At 38.0% G+C, this 23,409-nt stretch overlaps 2 protein-coding genes across 5 annotated transcripts in view; both read left to right on the forward strand.

The window, feature by feature from the left end:
• The window catches only part of Lpcat2 (lysophosphatidylcholine acyltransferase 2), a 74,584-nt gene that overhangs the window by 29,513 nt on the left and 21,662 nt on the right, over window positions 1–23,409 (forward strand). For 3 of the 4 annotated variants that reach the window (XR_003583296.3, XM_027938969.2, XM_027938970.2), the window contains exons 10-11: window positions 91–216; window positions 1,892–2,045. Coding sequence is in view for 3 of the 4 variants with exons in the window: in XM_027938969.2 (XP_027794770.1) it covers window positions 91–216; window positions 1,892–2,045 (280 nt within the window). In the remaining variant the exon portion in view is untranslated. Of the gene's footprint in view, window positions 1–90; window positions 217–1,891; window positions 2,046–3,807; window positions 9,944–23,409 lie in introns of those variants that run through there. The other variant, XM_027938971.2, reaches the window with a different exon arrangement.
• On the forward strand, window positions 13,692–15,639 carry Capns2 (calpain small subunit 2). The gene has a single exon (XM_027938972.2). It carries the CDS (start codon window positions 14,483–14,485, stop codon window positions 15,227–15,229), a length of 747 nt encoding a protein of 248 aa, XP_027794773.2. The 5' UTR covers window positions 13,692–14,482; the 3' UTR covers window positions 15,230–15,639.

Below are 23,409 nucleotides of genomic sequence, written 5' to 3' on the forward strand. Positions count from 1 at the left end.
CTATTATTTGTTGAACAGTTCAGAGCTGATGAAAAATCATTCCTATTTAAAAAAAAAATTGAATTTCAGTTTTATTCTTGATGCTTCTAGAGCTCTGGGGATACCCGTGACAGATCATACCTATGAAGACTGCAGATTGATGATTTCAGCAGGACAGCTAACATTGCCCATGGAAGCCGGGTTGGTGGAATTTACTAAAATTAGCCAGAAATTAAAGTAAGTACATTTTAAAATTATTGTACTTTCATAAAGGTGTCCAAAAGGAATTTGAAATCCTGTGTGCTTATTTTCTTTTCCTTTATTGATGCTCAGTTCTAGGACCAGATGTTTGTCAGGAAAGCCAGGGTCGTAAATTTACCGACTATTTTGTTCATCTGGTTTTGTTTTTTCAAGAATAGTTAGCTTCACCTGTAATCCCAGCTACTTGGGATGCAAAGGCAGGAAGATCATAAGTTTGAGACCAGCCTTGCCAATGTAAGTGAGACCCTGCCTCAAAATAATATTTAAAAAGGACTGGGAATGCAGCTCAGTGGTGGAGGGTTGGCCTAGCGTATATGAAGCCCTGGATCCAAATGCAAAAAAAAAAGAAAAGAAAAAAAAAAAAACCTTCCCGAGATCTGTTCACCAGTCCCGGGAAGAAACCAAAAGATAGTAAGCATGAATCCAGACAAATTGCCTCTCTACTCAAATAGCTCAGAACAGTTGCTCAGTCTTGCCCTCTGCTTACAGGGAGGACAGCATCATTAGGTGGTACTGGCATATGGTAGTACTTCCCATGGGGAACATAAATTGACCTGTGTAATGGATATTCTGACCATCATTGAACATTCAGTACTTGCCTAGGTCAACTTTTTTCTTCTCTTCTGGGTCTTTGTTATTATTACTTTTTTAAAAGCCACCTTTAAAAAATTTGTATTTTTGTGATCTAATTTAAACCATTTAGAACCTTCCCTTGGAGCTATCTGGTATGAAAGGTGTAACCCTCAAACCCTCTCATGTTCAATTCATCCTGTTCTCAACCCTGTTAGGAATTTGTACAACTTTGATTTAATAGACCTTGGCATCCTCCCTAGGAAGGAGCTGCAGAACTTGTTACTATATCAAAGCTCAATATTAAAATAAAACATTTAAACAAGTGATATGGAAAATGTATATAGATATAGAAAAATACCTTCTAGATAACAAAATGTTTTGTTATTATGTTCACAATGTTCCCTCGATTTGATAAATGTAGCCAGTCACTGAAATTGGATTTGTAAATATGCATTAGGCTACTTGTTTAGTTCTACAAGGCAAAGGCAGGATGTGAGGTAAGCTTCTGTATATTTTCCAGTATTTTTATCACCCTGAGAATTTCTCACGTTTGAGGAAGTTCTAGTCTACCAAATCTCCTTCTCACAACATTTTCTGAAATACAATTTCATTATCATCCTGGAATTTCCTTGAAACAAGAATTATAACCTTTTGTAAAAACTCAGTAAATACTATTGACGTGCTAATAATGTTGAGGTTAAAATTTGCTTTTTGATTTTCTTCTCATAAGTCATTTATTATTCCACCCCATTGTTTGTCTTATTTACTTTTTCCTCTGTCAGATATTTAGTGTATTTTGAGTTATACAGATATGCTTTTAAAAACTAAATGCTTGCCTAATGTACAACATGTATTTGTATTTTTTAATTTTTCTTAATCTCCAACACACTGTTTTATTTCTTTTCAACACATACTTTTAAATACCCATTTGATTCTCCCATTTGATTTCCTTTGAAAAAATGTATCAGATTCATATTTAATACATAAAATATTTTTCCCTCAGTCAAATGACTAGAACTGTCTATAAAATGTCCATGTCAACTGAAAAGAACTAGTAACATTTATATTTTTTGTTTAGATTGGATTGGGATGGCATCCGTAAGCATTTGGATGAATATGCGTCTATTGCACGTTCCTCAAAAGGTGGAAGAATTGGAATTGAAGAATTTGCTGAGTATTTAAAATTACCTGTTTCCGATGTCTTGAGACAACTTTTTGCTCTCTTTGACAGGGTATGTTAAAATTCAATCTTATTTTATTCTACCAGTTTTTACAGAGCATGAGGAATATGGCGGGTATTCAGAGTACTTTAGACCAGTGTTAGAAGAATCAAAGCTGAACACCAGCCGTGGTGGCATGTGCCTGTAATCCCAGCAGCTCTGGAGCCTGAGGCAGGAGGAAGGAGAGTTCAAAGCCAGCCTCAGCAAAAGCAAGGCATTAAGCAACTCAAGTGAGACCCTGTCTCTAAATACAATACAAAATAGGGCTGGGGATGTGGCTCAGTGGTTGTGCCCCTGAGTTCAATCCCCAATACCAAAAAAGAAAAAAAAAAAAAAAAAAAAAAGAATCAAGGCTGAGCTTGTGGTTTAATTACATGATTTAATTTTTCCTAGCAACAATAATAATAATAATGTATGTGTGCAACATTTATGATATTGTCTATTTATTTTAAATACCAGGTGATAAATAAATATTGTGACCATATAGCCACATTTGTAATATGGAAATGAAAAAGTTTATATAATTGTCAAGAATTTTAAAGTTTATATCTAAATTTACATATCAATCTCATGTGATAATGTTCTGTCCTGAGAGTTTCTGGATTTATCCAAAAGTATGTGAAGATCAAATAGATTTTATTTTTGGAAGATGCTTTGTAACAAAGGTTTCAATTTTGTAACAAAGGTTTCAGTTAAACTCTTGGCTGCTTGTTAATTTTAAGTACATGTAATTAGTACATGCAATTGAATTGTCAAAAATTTCCTAGAAAATATATCAAGATTTTAAACTCTCTGCTTTTTAATTGTTTTCTAGCATATAAAATCAGTAGTAAAATGCACTCTTTGGGTTATAATTCTCTGAGTTCTAACAAATGCATAGAGGCAGGTAACTACCATTATGTTTAAAATACATAACAGTTATACCCCGCCCCCCCCCAAAAAAATAATAATCCCATTGTAGTTATCTACTCATTTGTAGACAAGCTTTGGCCCTACCTGTAATGCTTGGTGATCACTAATTAGCTCTCGTCCCTGTAGTTTTACATTTTCCAGATGCCCTATAAATGGAATCATACACTATTATGGTTTTTGAGTCTGTCTCCTTTCACTTAGCATAATGCATTTAAGATTTAGCCAGAGTGTTGTATGTCTCATAGTTTCTCCCCTTTTATTACTGAGTAATATTCCATTGTATGGATGTACCATAGTTTATCTGTTCCTCTGTTGCAGAACATTTGCTTTGTGTCTAGTGATGGATAATGATGAATACAGATATAATCTAAATGTTCGTGTATAGGCTTTTATATAAATGTTGATTTTAATTTAATTTCATTTGGGTGAATATCTAGGAGTATGAGCTCTTTATTTTTCCTTCTCAGTATATGACTGTTTTGCAATTGTTCCTAAGGGACATTTGTGTTGTAGGTAGAATTCCAACTTGACTGTTCTTCTAACAATTTAAAGTCATCCTCCTGTCTTTGATCTCCATGGTTTCACATCCTTACTGATTATTCTCCAAGTTTTGAATTTCCTCACCAGTCCTGCTGCTGGGGTGGTTTGGGCAGAGGTAGTTACTTTTTGTACTTTTGTTCAGTGATTCTCGTTGTAATTGGGAGAGAGAGGCTAAACTGGGTTTATTCCATTTTGGCTGGTACTGGAAGTCCCTGTATTAACTACCAGAAAAAGGTACTTTGCAAAGAAATTATAACTTGATGACAGATAGGACAGGGTATTTTTGTTTCTTTGACTTTTTGTTTTTTTTCTTCTTTCCTAGAGTACACCAGTGTGCCTAATGACTTATTCTGTGATCTCACAGATGAATGATTCTTTACCGTGGTACTCTTCAGCAACCTCCTTCTATATGTAGGACCTGGGCCTCATTCATTGCTTGCTCACAGCATACAAATAATTTGTTCTCCCTCATGAAATGACCATGTTTCAATGCTACAGTGTGACTATAAAGTGTAAAGAAGATTTAGGGGAAAGGAGAAGGATGTCATTGGATTTAACTTTGTAAACTGGGAAATTAGAGATACCTTTTTCCTTGTATATTAATTGTCTTTTTACAAGATTTATGTGGCAGCTACCATGATGGCTGTAGACACTATGCAATTTGAAATGGCATTTCTCTGTATGAATTTGGTGTCAGGAAGGAATATGGCAGGGACATACAAACAAGGACTGGATGGGGGGAAATGAGAGGGACCGAAACAGGGACAGAGGAGGAGTTTATAGCACATCTTAGACATTGTGCTCACTGGGATTTAAAATCAACATTAAACACAGTATCTGTAGAGGTTGCCCTGTCCTCGAGGTGTCAAACTGTCATAGTTTGCAGTCACAGAATTGTTAGGACACTAGTTCTGACTTCTGATGATGAGTGATAACCCACCAACAGCCCACTGTTTCTATGGCACTGTTAATTTTAGGAAGATCTGGGAGTGGGGACGGGGCACAAAGCGAGCATTAAAACATTGGCTCACTTTGAACTGGAGCAGTCAGCTGACCCAGGCGCTTGGAGACCCTTGAGCAGTGTAGCCCACTGGTCAGTCGTGCTTCTCCGTGGCTGCTTCCATAGGCTCTGATACCATTTATAACTGAGTTTTCTTCACTTCTTTAAATGATGTGATATAGCCCCAGAGATGAACCTTAAGCTGGTCTAGAAAATGCTTTTCTTGTGGCTCTTCAACCTACTGGAAGATCAGGGAGAATAATGACTCAGGCTCTTGTTTCTCCCTCCCACTCCCCCTGTTTAGCACACCTGCATGTCTGTGCCTGTGAGGTTCTCTCTGTTTTGAGAAGCTGAGCTATGCAATGTTGCCACGCCTTGGGCACATATCTGCTTCCAAGCCGGTCTCCTTTGTTCAGTCTGTTAAAGGGACCTCGCTGAGGAACATTCGATGGGAAGAGCAAGGAGGCTCGGGCGCTCCGTGGTGGTTTCTGTAGGAGTAGCCTATCTGGCTGCATTCAGTGCTTACAAGGGCTGGGGTTGGGGAGAGACAGGGCTGAGTTCCTGTTGCTCTCCAGCAGCTGTAACTTCTTGCAGTGCCAAACTCCCAAAGCCCCTCCCTCACCCCCTTCCCATTTTATCGCCTTCCTCTCCACTCCCCCACCCCTTTATTTTCCTTTCTCAGTCTTTTCCAAGTCTGTTACAGGTGTGGTTCAGATTTGGGGGATGGAGAAGGGATCTGGTTCTCTCTCCATCATTCCTTCATTCTTCTCAGTGTGTTCTTTGCTAGTCTACAAAAACTTCATAACAGTTTCTGCCATAGTTTGTCCCTAAAAATATGTTATTAGATCCTTCTAGCATGTTCTTTAGAATCTCAAATATTTGGTGACAGACCGTTTGAAGGTCCAACAAAAATATGGCATTCATGATCCAAAGCAGAGCAGAGTTTACTAGTTTGGAACAATTTCTTTAGAAAGATTCAATCTCTTTGGAAAACAAAACAAAACAAAAAACAAATCTTTTTATCTTTGGGTTCAAGTTAGCATCTTTATCTTCATGAGTATGTATTGAATACTCCAGATCAGAGGCTAATTAGGGATTCGCCAGAGTTGAAGCCTGGAAAAGTGGTTTAAAATCACGACCTTCTCTCAGTGTCTTCATATTCCTAATTCAAATTAAGTACCACATATTTTGCTAGCACACTTGACGGGATTTAAAAGCATTTAATGAGATTAAGAAATAATAGAGTCTAAATGAGAAGCAATTACAAAGCAGTCATTTTTACACTTGTAAAAGTGTCTGTGTCATTCATTTTGTTCTTCTTAAACTGTGCAGTTGAGTAGACCCGTATGCTGCCCTCATAGCAGTATCTCATGTACTATGAGATAGCCCTCAAATATTTCAGTAAGAACGTAATTGTTGTTGTGAGTTTGCCAACACACCATGCTGTCTTCTTGCTACTAGCACGCCTTCCACCCTCCATCTCAGGACGTGTCCAGCTTGATGTTCCACCTGACACCATGCCACAACAGCATGCATGCTCCCTGCTCACAACCTATATTTCAAGCTATATTCCAGAGTCAGTTAAGTATTTTGGAAGCAAAATATTTTTGACTCTGCAGGCCATAAGGTCTCTGTTGCAAATATTCATCTCTGCCACTGAGGTATGAAGGCAGCCATAAACAGTGCACAGACAAATGGGCATAACTGCACCCCAATAAAACTTTATCTCCAAAAATGGCACCAGTCTGGATCTAGCCAACAGCTGTAATTTGCTGATCCTGGTGTATCGCCTAAGCCGATGCAAACAAAGCATGCTGGCAGGTTTAAGGAATGGATTGAAGGATGCCTGTCTGTTCTTACAGTGACCACTGTTAACCTGTGGGATCTTCACATGGGATTGAAAGCAGATCACTGGGAATCTTAATCTGGACTAATCTGTGTTCCTCTTGTTAATATCCTCCCACAACTCTAACTAGTAGTATATCCTTCATCTTCACACATGAGAGGAAAAGAAGGAGGAAGATGGATTTTCAGTTCCTTAGCTGTAGTCTGAGTCTACCTTGTTTTTCCAGTCCTCTTAGGACATAATAGAACGTTGCCTAGTAAAATTTAGACGGTTATTATTGCCATTCTATAAAAACAGTTGGACTAGTGCCATGGGGTTTCTCGTTTCTGCTAGCTAGTACTCGCTCGCTGCTTCTGGCATTGCAGTGTGCTTTGCTTAAATATTAGACAGGAAAAGTTTGTGTCTACTTTAGCACTTTGGCAACCCAGGCTTTGGGGCTATTGTAAACTTCTGTAAATCTTTTGTTACTGTTTCATTATGTGGAATGAATGTTTCTTTATCCCAAGTTCTTCCTGCCTGTCCTGTTCTTGGTTTCAGTTCAAGTGTCAGTCTGGAGTGCCAGTAATAACAGGCGTCCCCTCTGCCCCTTCCTGTTCGGGAGGGGGGGTGTTGTCTCCTACAGGTTTTTTTCTCATGCTGAAAGTTGGGGCAGGATACCTAGGTGGCTTTAGTGATTGAAAATAAACTGTAAAATTTCTATCATTTAAATTTGCAGTTCAGATTTGATAAGTAATACAGTATTAAATAGTTCACATGAGAACGCATCTTGATTCCAATCTCAGTTTGCCGGGACTTGCAATGTGAAACCCACTCTAATTCATATTATATAATTTTTTAGTAAAGGCTATGATTTTCTGGGTGGAACAGATGAACTTTTCTATTCAGTCATCCTGAAAGCCAAGTCATTCTATATATCTGAGCCCTTTCCTCTTCAGTTCTCAGGTTGACTTGACTCCCATCAGCCCATCACTCTATTTTCTCTGTCTGAGGGCTGTTGTACTAGAAATATCTGTTTAGACCTGAGAATCATGTACTTTACTTTTGTCTTTTCAATGCCTGTATAGCAGGGAGATGAACAGAGGAAGTGAAGGAGTCTGCATAAAACTCAATCTTGACTTTTGAACTAAAGCAGATGATCAATGATTGGCCTCCTTCAAGACCTTAAGGAAGTAGAGAACAGAGCTCTGTAAAGAATGGATTGCGTCAGACCCATCTAATTTCCTCTGATGACAAAGTGACAGTCCAAAATGATAAGGGAAAAATAGATATTATCTATGTGGATTCTAGAAAGGCTTTTGATTTCATCCAATGTGACATTCTTATCAACAAATTAGGAGAGTCTGGTCTTGATCACATTGCAGTGAGGTGAAATTCCCACTTGATCGAGAGGTTTGACCCAAACTCAGAGTCGTAGGTCCTTATGTTAGTCTAAACCAGGTTCTTTTCTCCTTTCTTGGAATTGTTTGAAGGAGCCACCTACTTGATGGGTTGAGATCAGGAATTCTTTGGAAACAGTCAGTGTGTCAAAGTGGGAATAAGGGTAAATACACTTGTCTTCAAATTAATGGAACCAGACTCAAGATACAGAATGATTAAGTTGATATGTAGCATGGAAAGGCTCAGGGACCAAAAGGACCCTTAACTGAATGTAAGAGAAGGCCGCTGCTGTCGCTGGAAATCTAGACTCTTAGAACTGGAGAGCTAGAGGAGTCTTGGGAGCACATTGTTCATCCTCTTCATTTGCAGAAGGGTTGCTAGCCCAGGAAGGGGGGTGTATGCTGTTAGCATTGACTTAAAAACAAAACTTCCTCAAAGAATATTTTACATACCATAGAATTTCCTTACTTCAAGTATATATAATGCAATGATTTTTTAAAATTTTTTTTTAAAGAGAGAGAGAGAGAGAGAATTTTTTAATATTTATTTTTTAGTTTTTGGCGGACATAACATCTTTGTTTGTATGTGGTACTGAGGATCGAACCCGGGCTGCACGCATGCCAGGCAAGCGCGCTACCACTTGAGCCACATCTCCAGCCCAATGCAATGATTTTTTTAAAAATGCATTTACCAGGTTGTGTAGCTATCACCAACGATCAGTGTTAGAACATTTTCATCAACTCAGTATTACTCCTTGTGGCATTAACTGTAACTTCCTGTCAACTACTTATCTCCCAGCCCTAGGCAACCATCAATCTACTTTTTATTAATTTCTATAATCTATCTTTCTATAATCTTGCCTTTCTTTTCTGGCTATTTCATGTAAATGAGATCTTACAATATATGGTGTCTTGTGTTTGGTTTTTTTCCATCTATTTATTCATTTTTCTCTTTTATGGTACTGAGAATTGAACCAGGGCTTTGTACATGCTAGGTAAGCTCTACCACTGAGCTATAGCCCCTGCTTCTTTCACTTAGCATAATGTTTGAAGTTCATCTATGTAATATGTATCAAGAATTCATTCTAATTTATTGCTGAATAGTATCCCTTGATATGGATGTGTTCTGTTTTGTTTATCCATTCGCCAGTTGGTAGACACTCAGGTTGTCTCCACTTTGGGCTACTGTGAATAATGTCGTTGATAACATTCACGTCTTCCTTCACAAATTTGCGTGAAATTCTCCATTAGGTGTGGCCTCTTCTTGTACCCTTTTTCTCCAAGGATGCTCTATAGAGTTCCCTCCAAGATGGAACTCTGGTTGTTATTAATGTTCTAATAAATAGCCTTAGGGGATTAGATAGTCCAGAGAAGAAAAAGCTTGTTAATCTAATACCTGTCTTTTGTTCTCTGATGGCTTATGAGAAATTATTAACCAAATGTCCTCCTTCTTCACAGAAAATAAATAAGAGGGACTGAATTTAAATTGTAGCAAAAAAAACACTTCAGGTGGGCATAAGGAAGCACATTGTATGATAGTGGATGCTATCAAGTTAATTTGCAATATTACAAAACAAAGCCCATTCAGTTTCCTCTGAGAGAAGCTTCTGTGCATGCATTTAAATCCATCCAAGGCCAGATGGCCTCTGTGAATCCTAAAAGCCAGGCAGTCTTTTTGTGGTACTTTTCTTTGTGGTTAAGGAAGACATTTGTCTGTTGGTGTTCAGAGATCATTTCATTGTACCCATGAAAAATAAAACTAGTCATTGGACAGTTTTATTTAAACCACGGGCTATACCAGAAGGAGGCATGATATTCTCCCATGTCCTAAAGATAGCAATGTCCCCTAGCTACTATTCTTTCCCAAATAATAGCAGGACTCATCATTACTCAGTTCTAGCACTTTATGGCTTAAAAATTAATTTACAATGCATTAGACAAATGATCTTGAAAATGTATACTTGCTTAACTTTTCTGTTTTCTTTTTTTCTCATCTGGAATACTTTTATGATTTTAAGAGGAATTTTATGAAACCTAGATACCAAAACATATTTTATACAAATGTAGGAGATTAGTATTAATAGTAGAAATGTGAACATGGTCATCAGCTTATAACTACAACTAGTCCCTGTGGATCTACGTGGTCCTTGAGCACAGCAATGCTGTTGTATTTGCATTTGTATCCTAAGAACTGGGTCTAAGACCTGATATAATAAATCAGATTGAATTTTTTTTATCTAAAAGTTTTTTTATTGGTGTATAGTACTTACAGAGAATGTTGGGGTTTCACTGTGGCATATTCATAGATATGTAAAAGTCTCATTTGAATTACTTTGAAGTAAGCAGGGGAGATGCTATTATCATCATTTTGCAGACTTGAAATTAAGACCCAAAGTGCTATAATAGTTTAGTCTGTAAGTCTGTGATTTCACGAATACAATTTTTGAATACTTGGAAGACTAGAACTCTGACTCTACCTAATATCAAAGGTAGGGTTTCTCAAAGTATGCATGGGATTTCCTGTTACAGTCTGACTTGTGACTTCTGAAGATGCTTATTAAAAATAGAAAATCAAATCTCACAAATGTAATGTTGAAGAAAGCATCCAAGTATGGAAGCAAGCCAAAAAATTAGAAATAGAAGAGGAAACATAACTATCAATTTTTATAGAAATAAAAAGGATTATAAACAAGTGCTGTGAACAACTGTATGCTACCAAATTGGATAACTTAGATGAGACTGACAAATTCCTAGAAATACACAATCTAGTAAGGCCGAATCCTGAAGGAAAAAAAAAAAAATCTGAAAAGACCTGTAAAACTAGAAAGGATACTGAATCAGTAGTCAAAAACTTCCCCCAAAAGAAAAGCTAGGGGCCAGATCCTTTCACGCATTCTGTGAGGCCAGCATTACCCTGATAACATAGTCTAGAAAGATACTACAAGAAAAGAAAACTATAGACCAGTGTTCCATATGACTATTGATATAAAAATCCTCAACAAAATACTGGCAGACAGAATCAGTAACCTATTAAAAGAATTGTACGCCATGATTAAGTAGGATTTACTCTTAGAATGCAAGAATGGTTCAGTATGTAAAGATCAACCCATGTAATACGTAACATTATGAGAAGGAAGTGGGGAAAATCACATTGTTACGTTATCTTCTCACTGATGCAGAAAACGCATTTGACAGGATCCCATACCTTTCAGTATAAAAACACTCAACACACTAGGAATAGAAAAAAATGTTCCTCAACATAATAAATGCCATTTATGAAAAGCCCACAGACAATGTCAGACTCAGCGGAGAAAGATCAAAAGTATTTCCTCTGAGACAAGGAACAAGACTACTATATCCACTTTCTCCTTTTCTACTTAACATAGTGTAGAAATCATAGCCAGCACAATTAGACAAGGAAAAGGAATAAAAGCCATGTGAATTAGAAAGGAGGAAGCAAAATTATCCATGTTCACAGGTGGCATGATTGTATTTGTAGAAGCCTTATAGATTCCACACAAAAGTTAGAGCTGAGAAATGAATTTAGCAAAGTTGCAGGATATAAAATCACTACATAAAAGCAGTTGCATTTCTATACACTAACAATGAACAATATGAGAAGGAAATTAAGAAAACAATTTCATTATTGTAACATCAAAAAGAATAAAATATTTAGGAATAAACCTAAGAAGTTAAAAGACCTGTATACTGAAAGCTACAAAGCATTGCTAAAAGAAATTAAAGACAAATAAATAGGAAGACGTTTCATGTTCATGAATTAGAAGACTTAATATTTTAAGATGCCAGTATTACCCAAACAAAATTCCAGCAATGATTTTTTCTACAGAAATTGAAAAACCACAGTCCTGGTGTCTGAGTGATTCCCAGGGCCCAGCAAAGGGACCAATTTCCAGAGCCCTGAAGACCAGGGGTAACACACCAAAATAGGGACTCCTTTTCCACTCCACCTTCATTGGCCCAGCAGCTGCCAAGAACAAAGGCAGTATCTCCTGGTACCTGGAAAACAAATGCAGTATCACCTCACAGATGGATTGTTTCTCTGATGTTCCCATGAGTGTATTGGGGGAGAAGCTTCAAGGACAAGTGGAGGAGCAGCGCTGTCCTTCTGTGAGACTGGAGAGGTTCCACGGAAGAATCTGGACGTCATAAAGAAAACAGTGGTTCAGGCAGGAAACTGGAGAAACAGGAGAAGAAGCGCTTCAAGAAAAATAAATAGAAAAACCAATTATAAAATACGTATTACAGCTCAAGTTATCTAGAAATAACCAAAACAATCTTGAAAAGAAGAACAAGGTTGGAGGTCTCAGATTTCCTGGTATCAAAACTATATCACTACAAATCTATAGTAATCAAAATAGTCCAAGCATAAGGAGAGACACATAAACCAATAACATAGAATAGAGATCCCAGAAATAAACCCTTGTATATATGATAGAGTGATTTTCAACAAGGGTACAAAAACTGTTCAATGCGGAAAGGACAGTCTTCAACAAATGGAGCTTCAACAACTGTATCCATGTGCAAAATAATGAAGTTACGTTATACCACGTTATGGTTTAGATATGAGGCATCCCCAAAAAACTCATGTGTGAGAAAATGCAAGAAAGTTTAGAGGTGAAATGATTGGGTTGTGAGAGCCTTAATCTGATCAGTATATTAATCCAATGATAGTAATTAGTGGTCAGTAATGCAGGCAGGTGGGGCGTGGTTGGAGAAGTCTATCACTGGGGAAGTGCCCTTAGGGCTTTATCTTGTCCCTGATGAGCAGAGCTCTCCCTCTGCTTCCTGGTTGCCATGTCTAGAATTGCTCTTCTCCTCCATGCCCTCTACCTGATGTTTTGCTTCACCTGGGACCCAGAGCAATGGAGTCAGCTATTTAAGGACTGAGACCTCAGAAACTGTGAGCCAAAGTCAACTTTTCCTCCTCTACATTGTTTTTGTGAGGTCTTTTGGTCACAGCAGCAACAACAACAACAAAAACCAAACTGACTAAAACACACTGTTAAACAGATTAACCCAAAATAAATCAAAAGAACTGACACCATAAATCTCTTAGATGAAAACAGATGGTAAAAGTTTCATGACCCTGGATTTCTCAATGATTTTTGGATATATTACCAACAACAGCACAGACAACAAAAGGCCACATCAAAATTTAAAACTTTTATGCATCTAAGAACAACAGAGCAGAAAGGTAACCCACAGAATGGGAGAAAATATTTATAAATCATATATTTGATCAGAAATCAGTACCCACAACATTAAAAGAATTTTTACAATTCAACAATAATAATAATTTAAAGAAAAAATTTAAAAATGTTCGAAGGATTTGAATAGACATTTCTCCAAAGAAGATTAAACGAATGTCCAGTAAGCAGGAGAAAAGATGTTCAACATCAAGCTTCTGGGGGGAGATAGAATGTTGCAGCCAATGTGGGAAGTAGTATGGGAGTTCCCCAGAATGATAAAAATAGAATTATCATATCCTCTAGCAACTCCACTTCTAGGCACATACCCAAAAGAATTGACATTGGGTACTTAAACAGGTGTTTGTACACCCATGTTCTTAGTTGCATTCTTCACCATAGCCAAAAGAGGGAAGCAGCCCACGTGTCCACCAGCGGATGAATGGAAAGACAGAGCTTGGCATGTTTACACAATGGGATATCATTCATCCCCAGGAAGGAATGACATCCTGAGACATACTACAACATGGGTGAACATCAGAGACATTAAGTGGAGTAAACCTGTCACAAAGAGGACACAAATGCTACATACTTCCACATTTATAAGCCATATAGAGTAGTCAAATTCATAGAGACAGGAGGTAGAATTAGGATGAGAGGAGGAGTGAATTGAAGATGAAAAGTATATACTATATTATTTCATTAAGATGCAAAAATTAATTTATGGTGCTAGATGTCAGGATATCAGTTACCTTGGCAGAGGTGAATAAGAAAGAAGTTTTGAAGAAAGAAGCTTTTTCTGGGGTGCTGGTGAGGTTCGTTTGTGGATCTGGGTGCTGGGACACAGATATGTACCATCAATGGAACTCTTTGAGCCGTACAGTTACAGTTTGTATGTTTTTCTGTATAAATGATATACTTTTAAAAAAATCCCAAAATAATCATGGATCCCGCCCAAGCAGGGCTCCAGAATCAGAATGTCTGAGGGTGGGACCTGGGCACCTGGCATTTTAAAAACCCTCTTCCAGGTTTTTCTTAAGAACATTGGACTTTGAAAATCTCTGCTCTAGTCAGGGTATTGTAAGTATCTTTCCGATGCTCAATAATTCTTTGACACTCCCCTTATAACAAATATCCCTTAGAAAAAGAAATTGATGATTTCTTTGAATCATTTACCTTCTCCTGGGAAAATGCATACCGCCTTTCAGGTGCTGAGAAAAAGAACTAAGAAAGCAATGGCAGGTAGAAATGTATAGTTTTACATTTTCTATGTAAAATATTCTCATGTGTGGCGATAGAATAATGTATCAATATTTATCTGGAAGAATCAAAAACAATTTTATTGAGGCCCTCTAAAAGTATGGCAGGTGCTAGGACCTGGTGGCATCAGGCAACTTCAGGTGGAGACGAGACTTCCCTTGGGGAGGCGTGGTGCTGTGGAGCAGGTCTGAAAAGCCAGTTCTCCCACACCTGAGCTACCTGCGCTCCACCCCCGCTCTCCCTATACAGTCTCCCAGGTATAGGAGATAAAAGCTGCTGAAATTTTTACACTTTTGCTTGTTGAAAGAATGTTTCTTGCAAAGGCCTTATTGGAAGGGGCCGATCGAGGTCTTGGAGAAGCTCTTGGAGGTCTCATGGGAGGAGGTGTCCAGAGAAGAGGAGGAGGAGGAAGCATTGGCGGGATCATGGGGGGCATTGTGAACCTGATCAGCGAGGCTGCTGCCGCTCAGTATACCCCGGAGCCGCCGCCGCCCACCCAGCAGCACTTCACCACCGTGGAAGCCTCGGAGAGCGAGGAGGTGAGGCGTTTTCGGCACCAGTTTGCGCAGCTGGCTGGACCCGACATGGAGGTGGGTGCCACTGACCTGATGAACATTCTCAACAAAGTCCTTGCGAAGCACAAGTATCTGAAGACCGCCAGATTTAGCCTGGACACGTGCCGCAGCATCGTATCGGTCATGGACAGCGACACCACGGGGAAGCTGGGCTTCGAGGAGTTCAAGTATCTGTGGAACAACATCAAGAGGTGGCAGTGCGTCTACCTGCAGTACGTCAGGGACGGTTCCGGGTCTCTGGGGAGGTCCCAGCTGCGGGAAGCTCTGCAGGCAGCAGGCTTCCAGCTGAACGAACAGCTTTACCAAATGATCGTCCGCCGGTACGTCGACGAGGACGGGGGCATGGACTTCAACGACTTCATCAGCTGCCTGGTCCGCCTGGACGCCATGTTCCGTGCCTTCAAGTCCCTGGACAGAGATGCAGATGGCCTGATTCAGGTGTCCATCCAAGAATGGCTGCAGCTGACCATGTATTCCTGAAGTGGGCAGAGAAGCCAGGAGGCTCCCTGAAGGACAGGACTGCTGAAGGTCCTGCCACTCTGTCCACGCTTGCTGTGACCCAGCCCAACAGCTGTCACTTCTGGACGAGCCCTCTTAGGAGCCCTGCACATTTCTGATAACGGGCTACCCTTAGCTCTTTAATTAAAATAGATTTTTTTTTTTTTAATGAAAACTGCTCAGTGGTTTGTATATCAGCCCGGGAGATAGCAGGTGTACGTAGATGTATGTATGTAGTGGGGAGGTAGTCGGGGGAGTTCTAGTGGAGTAGAATTTAAGGCGTGGTTGCTTATTGGGCGAATGAATTCCAACCATTTGGAACTTTGTCCTTGTTGTGACTGTTGTTAATAATGAAATTCTTTTTAATCCTGAAATAAATTAACAGAGCACTCCAGAGGTATATTTTCTTTTAAAAATGGAAGGAGAGAAGTTTAAAATCTGTTTTTCTCATTCACATCTGGTCTTTTCATTATGTACAAAAATAAAAGGTACTTTCCAGGAACCCTATTTAATTGTATAGAAACAGGTTCAGAAGTGTGAAATTAAGGGATTTTATGTAAAGGTAGATTTTTTTTTTTTAAATGATGCTAAAATTCTAGAATTCTTTAGTTCTTTTTTCTAGTAAAAGAAACAGAAATTTAGGGTTATTTTAATATATTTGTGTTTTTTTTTTTAAAGTCGTGGGCATTGAGGAATAAAAGGATATGCCCATAGTTCAAAAATGTCTTCAGTTGCCTTAATGAATCAAAATGATCACTCTTAAATGTACATCATGCAGAGTTAGGCGTGCCTGGTTGATCTTACACAGTGCTTGTCATGTCTTGCCTTACCTTAGAGCAAGGAAAATTCTTTTGCTTATCTTAAAACTGTAGGCAGGGGGAAAAAACTAACAAAGAAAACAAATAGTAATTAGCTAAATGGAATATGAAGCAATATAGAGAATAAATGTTGCTGTGGTTCTCAGCCCTGACTGAAGTTTAGATTCACCAAGAGAGGTCTTTAGGAATACTAATGCCTGAGCCCAGCTCCAAATACCTTAAAGTAGTCTCTTTAGAGGTGGGGCGTGCAGATGGATATTCTGAAAGCTCCCCTGGGGATTCTGAGGAGCAGCCAAGATTGACAGCCCTAACTGCTACTTGTAGTACTCTGTCTCCTTGAAATAGTTTTCAAATCTGTCTCAGCCAAAACAGGCCAAACAGGAAAGTCAGTGTTCCCTACGTCCAGGAGAAGGAAGATAGGATGCTGAGAAACTGCCACCCAGGAGGTGAGATAGTTGTGCCTTTCTTGAGCATGACCCTTAGTTTGGTTTTATAACTTTGATACAGGCTGTTAGAGTGGAGAATGCAGAATCCAGGATCCCCTGGTGAGTCTGCTCAGCAAGACAGGCTGCATTTGCAAGTGCTCAGCTCCCCTGGCTGCTATTGAATGGGTTCCCATCCCTTCTGCTGCTCTATTTTTTAATGCATTCCCTCTATCCCAGGCTTCTTCACAGGGTCCTCCTGAGTCGGAAGATAAATTCTTCTTTCCTCCTTTGACTCATTCAGAAGAAAGTTGTAACTGTTGCAATGATGTAACTGGCCTATTAGAAATCCCCAGAGAAACTGAGAGAGATTGGCATTGGGCCTGGGTGCTCCCCATCATCACCATCATTTAATATTTATGAAACACCACACACATGTAATTTTGAGCTGAGCCAAGCACAGAGAGCACGTCCACTTTCCTCAAGGGACTTATAACTCAACTTGGTCTGGTAAGCTACTTAGACCAGGTGTGGTTATATAAGCATGAGGTTGCTGCCAGCAACCACACATTAATATTCAAGAAGAAGCCAGGAATATGTCAGGTCTGGAGCAGCCAGGAAAGGAAAAGGTTGCCAAGATGTCTTCTAAGGACTCAAATATTTCAAGTTTTTAATTGAATTTTCCCACATGATGATTGTGGGAAGGACAATGTGTAGTTAAATTTTTGCTTCAAACATCATTGTAACTGCTTTATTAAAAGGTAAGACAATCATCTCACATTAGTGGTGGTGTTATTTCCCCTCTTCCTCATGTTGAGGGATTGCCTATGATTCTCCAGCATGCAGATGAGAAAGCATCCTGAAGTAACCCCAGTGTATCTTCTGTTCTTTCTAAGTTTGGGTTAAATTTGTATAAATTTGTATGTAGTCACCAGCATGGCTACTAAAAATTTCAGTCCAAACCTAAGTGATTGAATTTCTTAGTTTTCATTTAATCTTTTATGTTTTGGAGGAATATTTTCAATGTTAGAAGAAGTATTAATTGACAGTGTTTTAAAATTTTGTCCATTTCTAAATGGAAGACTACTATAACCTAAGACACAGGTCTTTGGTGTATCTATTCCATTATTTTAAAATTTATAATATTAATCAATGTAGTAAATTGAAACTAGTGATAAAATATGTGAAGTTGTACCATTTATACTTTCAATTTCAAAATATCCCATGTGATTTTGAAAACAATAACTTCGTCTTGATGTAATCCACTAAATTCTTCAACCCGATAAAGCAGGGAAAGGATCAGGGAGCTTTGTGGTTAAGAGCCGCAAACTTTTAAAAACGTTTAAATTTCCTACATCATCCTCAAGGTCACTTCTTAAATATTTTTGAGGAGCACTGCATGTGTTTTGGAAAGCTGACTAACAAAGCAATCTCAGTCAGAAATCTTATCAGCATTGCACAAATACCCAGAATGGGGACGTAAAAAATATTTGTGGAAGCAACTGCAGGGTACTGATGTTAATGTGTATTGATCTTGAAGAACTTCCAGAATTACTTTTTTAAAGTGTTTGCTTTAAATGTTAAGTAAATTAAAAATATTTAATTCCAAGAAAATTGGTGACACACTTATCTGTGTGGTAGAAACAGACTCAATCCCAGTAAACAGACTTCTCTTCTCTGATTCTTTGGATAACTGAGAATTTACTGTATTTTAATGATACCATTTCTTTGAATTGTAGTTTACCTTCAACAACTTGAAGACTTTTGTTGGCTGCTGGCTAGTAAAATCTGTTTTATATAAACATTTAAACTTACTTTGAGAACATTGATTATCTCTATATGCAGACACAATTTTATATCAATTATAAAAATACAATAAAAAGAAAATAGTCCCTATTCTTTGGAGTTTTTCATTGTCAAATGTATACCAAACATAGCCTTAAATATTGCTAGACTTAAAAGTTATAAAGATTATCTTATCCCATATGAATAAAAATGTTGAATAAATCCAACTGTGAAATAACCTTAGAGAATTGAAACTTGAGAATCTGGCCATTTACTCCTTGAATGGGCGGTAAATGAACAAGCAGCCTAGAACCTTCCTCTGGCCCTGGAAGCTAAGCAGATGGAAGCAGCTGGGTGGCAAGGGGCTCACAGTGACACACGGGCATTTCTGATTTTCTGACCTTGTTGACCTGAAGGGGATGAGGCCCACATCCTGAAGCTTTGTCACACATCTTTTTGCAATGACTCAAAGTAACTCCTTGGTTCCAACTCTGCATTGTACCTGAGCGACAGGTTGGGACAAATTATAGATAGGTTAGGGACTGCCACCAAATAGCTGGTCTCTTTCTTTGAAATATGGCCCTGAAAAGATTTTCAAGTCTAGATGTTTTTATTAAGTTTATAATTCTTCCAAGGGAACTTGGTAAGTATTTAAAAGACAGAGCCATAGATTTGTGAATTAATTTGTGTCATGAAACTGATTCATAAGTACAAAAATCGGTGTATGTTGCTATTAACTTTTTATCTGTTTTTAAATATATTTTATCAAGTCACTTGCTTTATTTTGAATGACTGGCATTCAGACTACCTAAATTATAGTTGCAGTTAGAGCAATAGTGAGTTTTGTAACCTGAAGAGAAATATATATCTCAGGGCTTTTTTTATTAGTAAAAATGAAGAAATTGGATGATTTGTAAGATTCCTTCCAGTTCCAAATTTTATTATGAATTTAGAACCTTTGCAATGTCTTATTTTATTAATATAGTAAGATAATCCCTTAGAATAATTTACATGCTTTTTTTTTTCCCCCTGAACATTACTAGAAAGAAAACTTCCATAGACTTTTTAATTTTTTATTGTTGGCTGTTCAAAACATTACATAGTTCTTGATATATCATATTTCACAATTTGATTCAAGTGGGTTATGAGCTCCCATTTTTACCCCATATACAGATTGCAGAATCACATCAGTTACACATCCATTGATTTACATATTGCCATACTAGTGTCTGTTGTATTCTGCTGCCTTTCCTATCCTCTACTATCACCCCTCCCCTCCCCTCCCCTCCCCTCTTCTCTCTCTGCCCCCTCTACTGACATTCGTTTGTCCCCCTTGTATTATTTTTCCCCTTCCCCTCACTTCCTCTTGTATGTACTTTTGTATAACTCTGAGGGTCTCCTTCCGTTTCCATGCTTTTTCCCTTCTCTCTCCCTTTCCCTCCCACCTCTCATCCCTGTTTAATGTTAATCTTCTTCTCATGCTCTTCGACCCTACTCTGTTCTTAGTTACTCTCCTTATATCAAAGAAGACATTTGGCATTTGTTTTTTAGGGATTGGCTAGCTTCACTTAGCATAATCTGCTCTAATGCCATCCATTTCCCTGTAAATTCTATGATTTTGTCATTTTTTAATGCAGAGTAATACTCCATTGTGTATAAATGCCACATTTTTTTTATCCATTCATCCATTGAAGGGCATCTAGGTTGGTTCCACAGTCTAGCTATTGTGAATTGTGCTGCTATGAACATCGATGTAGCAGTGTCCCTGTAGCATGCTCTTTTTAGGTCTTTAGGGAATAGACCGAGAAGGGGAATAGCTGGGTCAAATGGTGGCTCCATTCCCAGCTTTCCAAGAAATCTCCATACTGCTTTCCAAATTGGCTGCACCAATTTGCAGTCCCACCAGCAATGTACAAGTGTACCCTTTTCCCCACATCCTCGCCAGCACTTGTTGTTGTTTGACTTCATAATGGCTGCCAATCTAACTGGAGTGAGATGGTATCTTAGGGTGGTTTTGATTTGCATTTCTCTGACTGCTAGAGATGGTGAGCATTTTTTCATGTACTTGTTGATTGATTGTATGTCCTCCTCTGAGAAGTGTCTGTTCAGGTCCTTGGCCCATTTGTTGATTGGGTTGTTTGTTCTCTTATTGTCTAATTTTTTGAGTTCTTTGTATACTCTGGATATTAGGGCTCTATCTGAAGTGTGAGGAGTAAAGATTTGTTCCCAGGATGTAGGCTCTCTATTTACCTCTCTTATTGTATCTTTTGCTGAGAAAAAACTTTTTAGTTTGAGTAAGTCCCATTTGTTGATTCTAGTTATTAACTTTTGTGCTATGGGTGTCCTATTGAGGAATTTGGAGCCCGACCCCACCGTATGTAGTTCGTAGCCAACTTTTTCTTCTATCAGACGGCGTGTCTCTGATTTGATATCAAGCTCCTTGATCCATTTTGAATTAACTTTTGTGCATGGCGAGAGAAAGGGATTCAGTTTCATTTTGTTGCATATGGATTTCCAGTTTTCCCAGCACCATTTGTTGAAGATGCTATCCTTCCTCCATTGCATGCTTTTAGACCCTTTATCAAATATAAGATAGTTGTAGTTTTGTGGATTGGTTTCTGTGTCCTCTATTCTGTACCATTGGTCCACCCGCCTGTTTTGGTACCAGTACCATGCTGTTTTTGTTACTATTGCTCTGTAATATAGTTTGAAGTCTGGTATCGCTATACCGCCTGATTCACATTTCCTGCTTAGCATTGTTTTTGCTATTCTGGGTCTTTTATTTTTCCATATGAATTTCATGGTTGCTTTCTCTATTTCTACAAGAAATGCCGTTGGGATTTTGATTGGCATTGCATTAAACCTATAGAGAACTTTTGGTAATATCGCCATTTTGATGATGTTAGTTCTGCCTATCCATGAACAGGGTATATTTTTCCATCTTCTAAGATCTTCTTCTATTTCTCTCTTTAGGGTTCTGTAGTTTTCATTGTATAAGTCTTTCACCTCTTTTGTTAGGTTGATTCCCAAGTATTTTATTTTTTTTGAAGATATTGTGAATGGAGTGGTTGTCCTCATTTCCATTTCAGAGGATTTGTCGCTGATATACAGGAATGCCTTTGATTTATGCGTGTTGATTTTATATCCTGCCACTTTGCTGAATTCATTTATTAGCTCTAATAGTTTCTTTGTAGAGCCTTTTGGGTCTGCTAGGTATAGAATCATATCATCTGCAAATAGTGATAATTTAAGTTCTTCTTTTCCTATTTTGATGCCTTTAATTTCTTTCGTCTGTCTAATTGCTCTGGCCAGTGTTTCGAGAACTATGTTGAACAGAAGTGGTGAGAGAGGGCATCCCTGTCTTGTTCCAGATTTTAGAGGGAATGCCTTCGATTTTTCTCCATTCAGAATGATGCTAGCCTGAGGCTTAGCATAGATTGCTTTTACAATATTGAGGTATGTTCCTGTTATCCCTAGTTTTTCTAGAGTTTTGAACATAAAGGGATGCTGTACTTTGTCGAATGCTTTTTCCGCATCTATCGAGATGATCATATGGTTCTTATTTTTAAGTCTATTGATGTGGTGAATAACATTTATTGATTTCCGTATATTGAACCAGCCTTGCATCCCAGGGATGAATCCTACTTGATCATGGTGCACAATTTTTTTGATATGTTTTTGTATCCGATTCGCCAGAATTTTATTGAGGATTTTTGCATCTAGGTTCATTAGAGATATTGGTCTGTAGTTTTCTTTCTTTGAAGTGTCTTTGTCTGGTTTAGGTATCAGGGTGATGTTGGCCTCGTAGAATGAATTTGGAAGTTCTCCCTCTTTTTCTATTTCCCGAAGTAGCTTGAAAAGTATTGGTATTAGTTCCTCTTTAAAGGTTTTGTAAAACTCTGCTGTATACCCATCCGGTCCTGGGCTTTTCTTAGTTGGTAGTCTTTTGATGGTTTCTTCTATTTCCTCAATTGATATTGGTCTGTTTAGGTTGTCTATATCCTCCTGACTCAATCTGGGCAGATCATATGACTTAAGAAATTTATCTATGCCTTCACTATCTTCTAATTTATTGGAGTATAAGGATTCAAAATAATTTTTGATTATCTTCTGTATTTCTGAAGTGTCTGTTGTGATATTGCCTCTTTCATCCCGTATGTTAGTGATTTGAGTTCTCTCTCTTCTTCTCTTCGCTAGCATGGCTAAGGGTCTGTCGATTTTGTTTATTTTTTCAAAGAACCAACTTTTAGTTTTGTCAATTTTTTCTTTTGTTTCGATTTCATTAATTTCAGCTCTGATTTTAATTATTTCTTGCCTTCTACTTCTTTTGCTGTTGTTTTGCTCTTCTTTTTCTAGGATTTTGAGATGAAGTATGAGATCATTTATTTGTTGGTTTTTTTCTTTTTTTAAGGAATGAACTCCAAGCAATGAATTTTCCTCTTAGAACTGCTTTCAATGTGTCCCATAGATTCCGATATGTTGTGTCTGTGTTTTCATTAATCTCTAAGAATTTTTTAATTTCCTCCTTGATGTCTTCTGTAACCCATTGATCATTCAGTAACCTATTGTTCATTCTCCAAGTGATGTATTCTTTTTCCTTCCTTCTTTTATCGTTGATTTTCAGTTCCATTCCATTATGATCAGATAGGATGCATGGTATTATCTCTACTCCTTTGTATTGTCTAAGAGTTTCCCTGTGACATAATATATGATCTATTTTTGAGAAGGATCCATGTGCTGCTGAGAAAAAAGTGTAACTGCTTGATGTTGGGTGGTATATTCTATATATGTCAATTAAGTCTAGGTTATTAATTGTGTTATTGAGTTCTATAGTTTCCTTATTCAACTTTTGTTTGGAAGATCTGTCCAGTGGTGATAGAGGTGTGTTGAAGTCTCCCATGATTATTGTATGGTGGTCTATTAGACTCTTGAACTTGAGAAGAGTTTGTTTGATGAACATAGCTGCACCATTGTTTGGGGCATATATATTTATGATTGTTATGTCTTGTTGGTGTATGGTTCCCTTGAGCAGTATGTAGTGTCCCTCTTTATCCCTTTTGATTAACTTTGGCTTAAAATCTATTTTATTTGATATGAGTATGGATACTCCTGCTTGTTTCCGAAGTCCATATGAGTG

Source organism: Marmota flaviventris, chromosome 18, assembly GCF_047511675.1.
Source record: "Marmota flaviventris isolate mMarFla1 chromosome 18, mMarFla1.hap1, whole genome shotgun sequence".
Taxonomy (NCBI): Eukaryota; Metazoa; Chordata; class Mammalia; order Rodentia; family Sciuridae; genus Marmota; species Marmota flaviventris.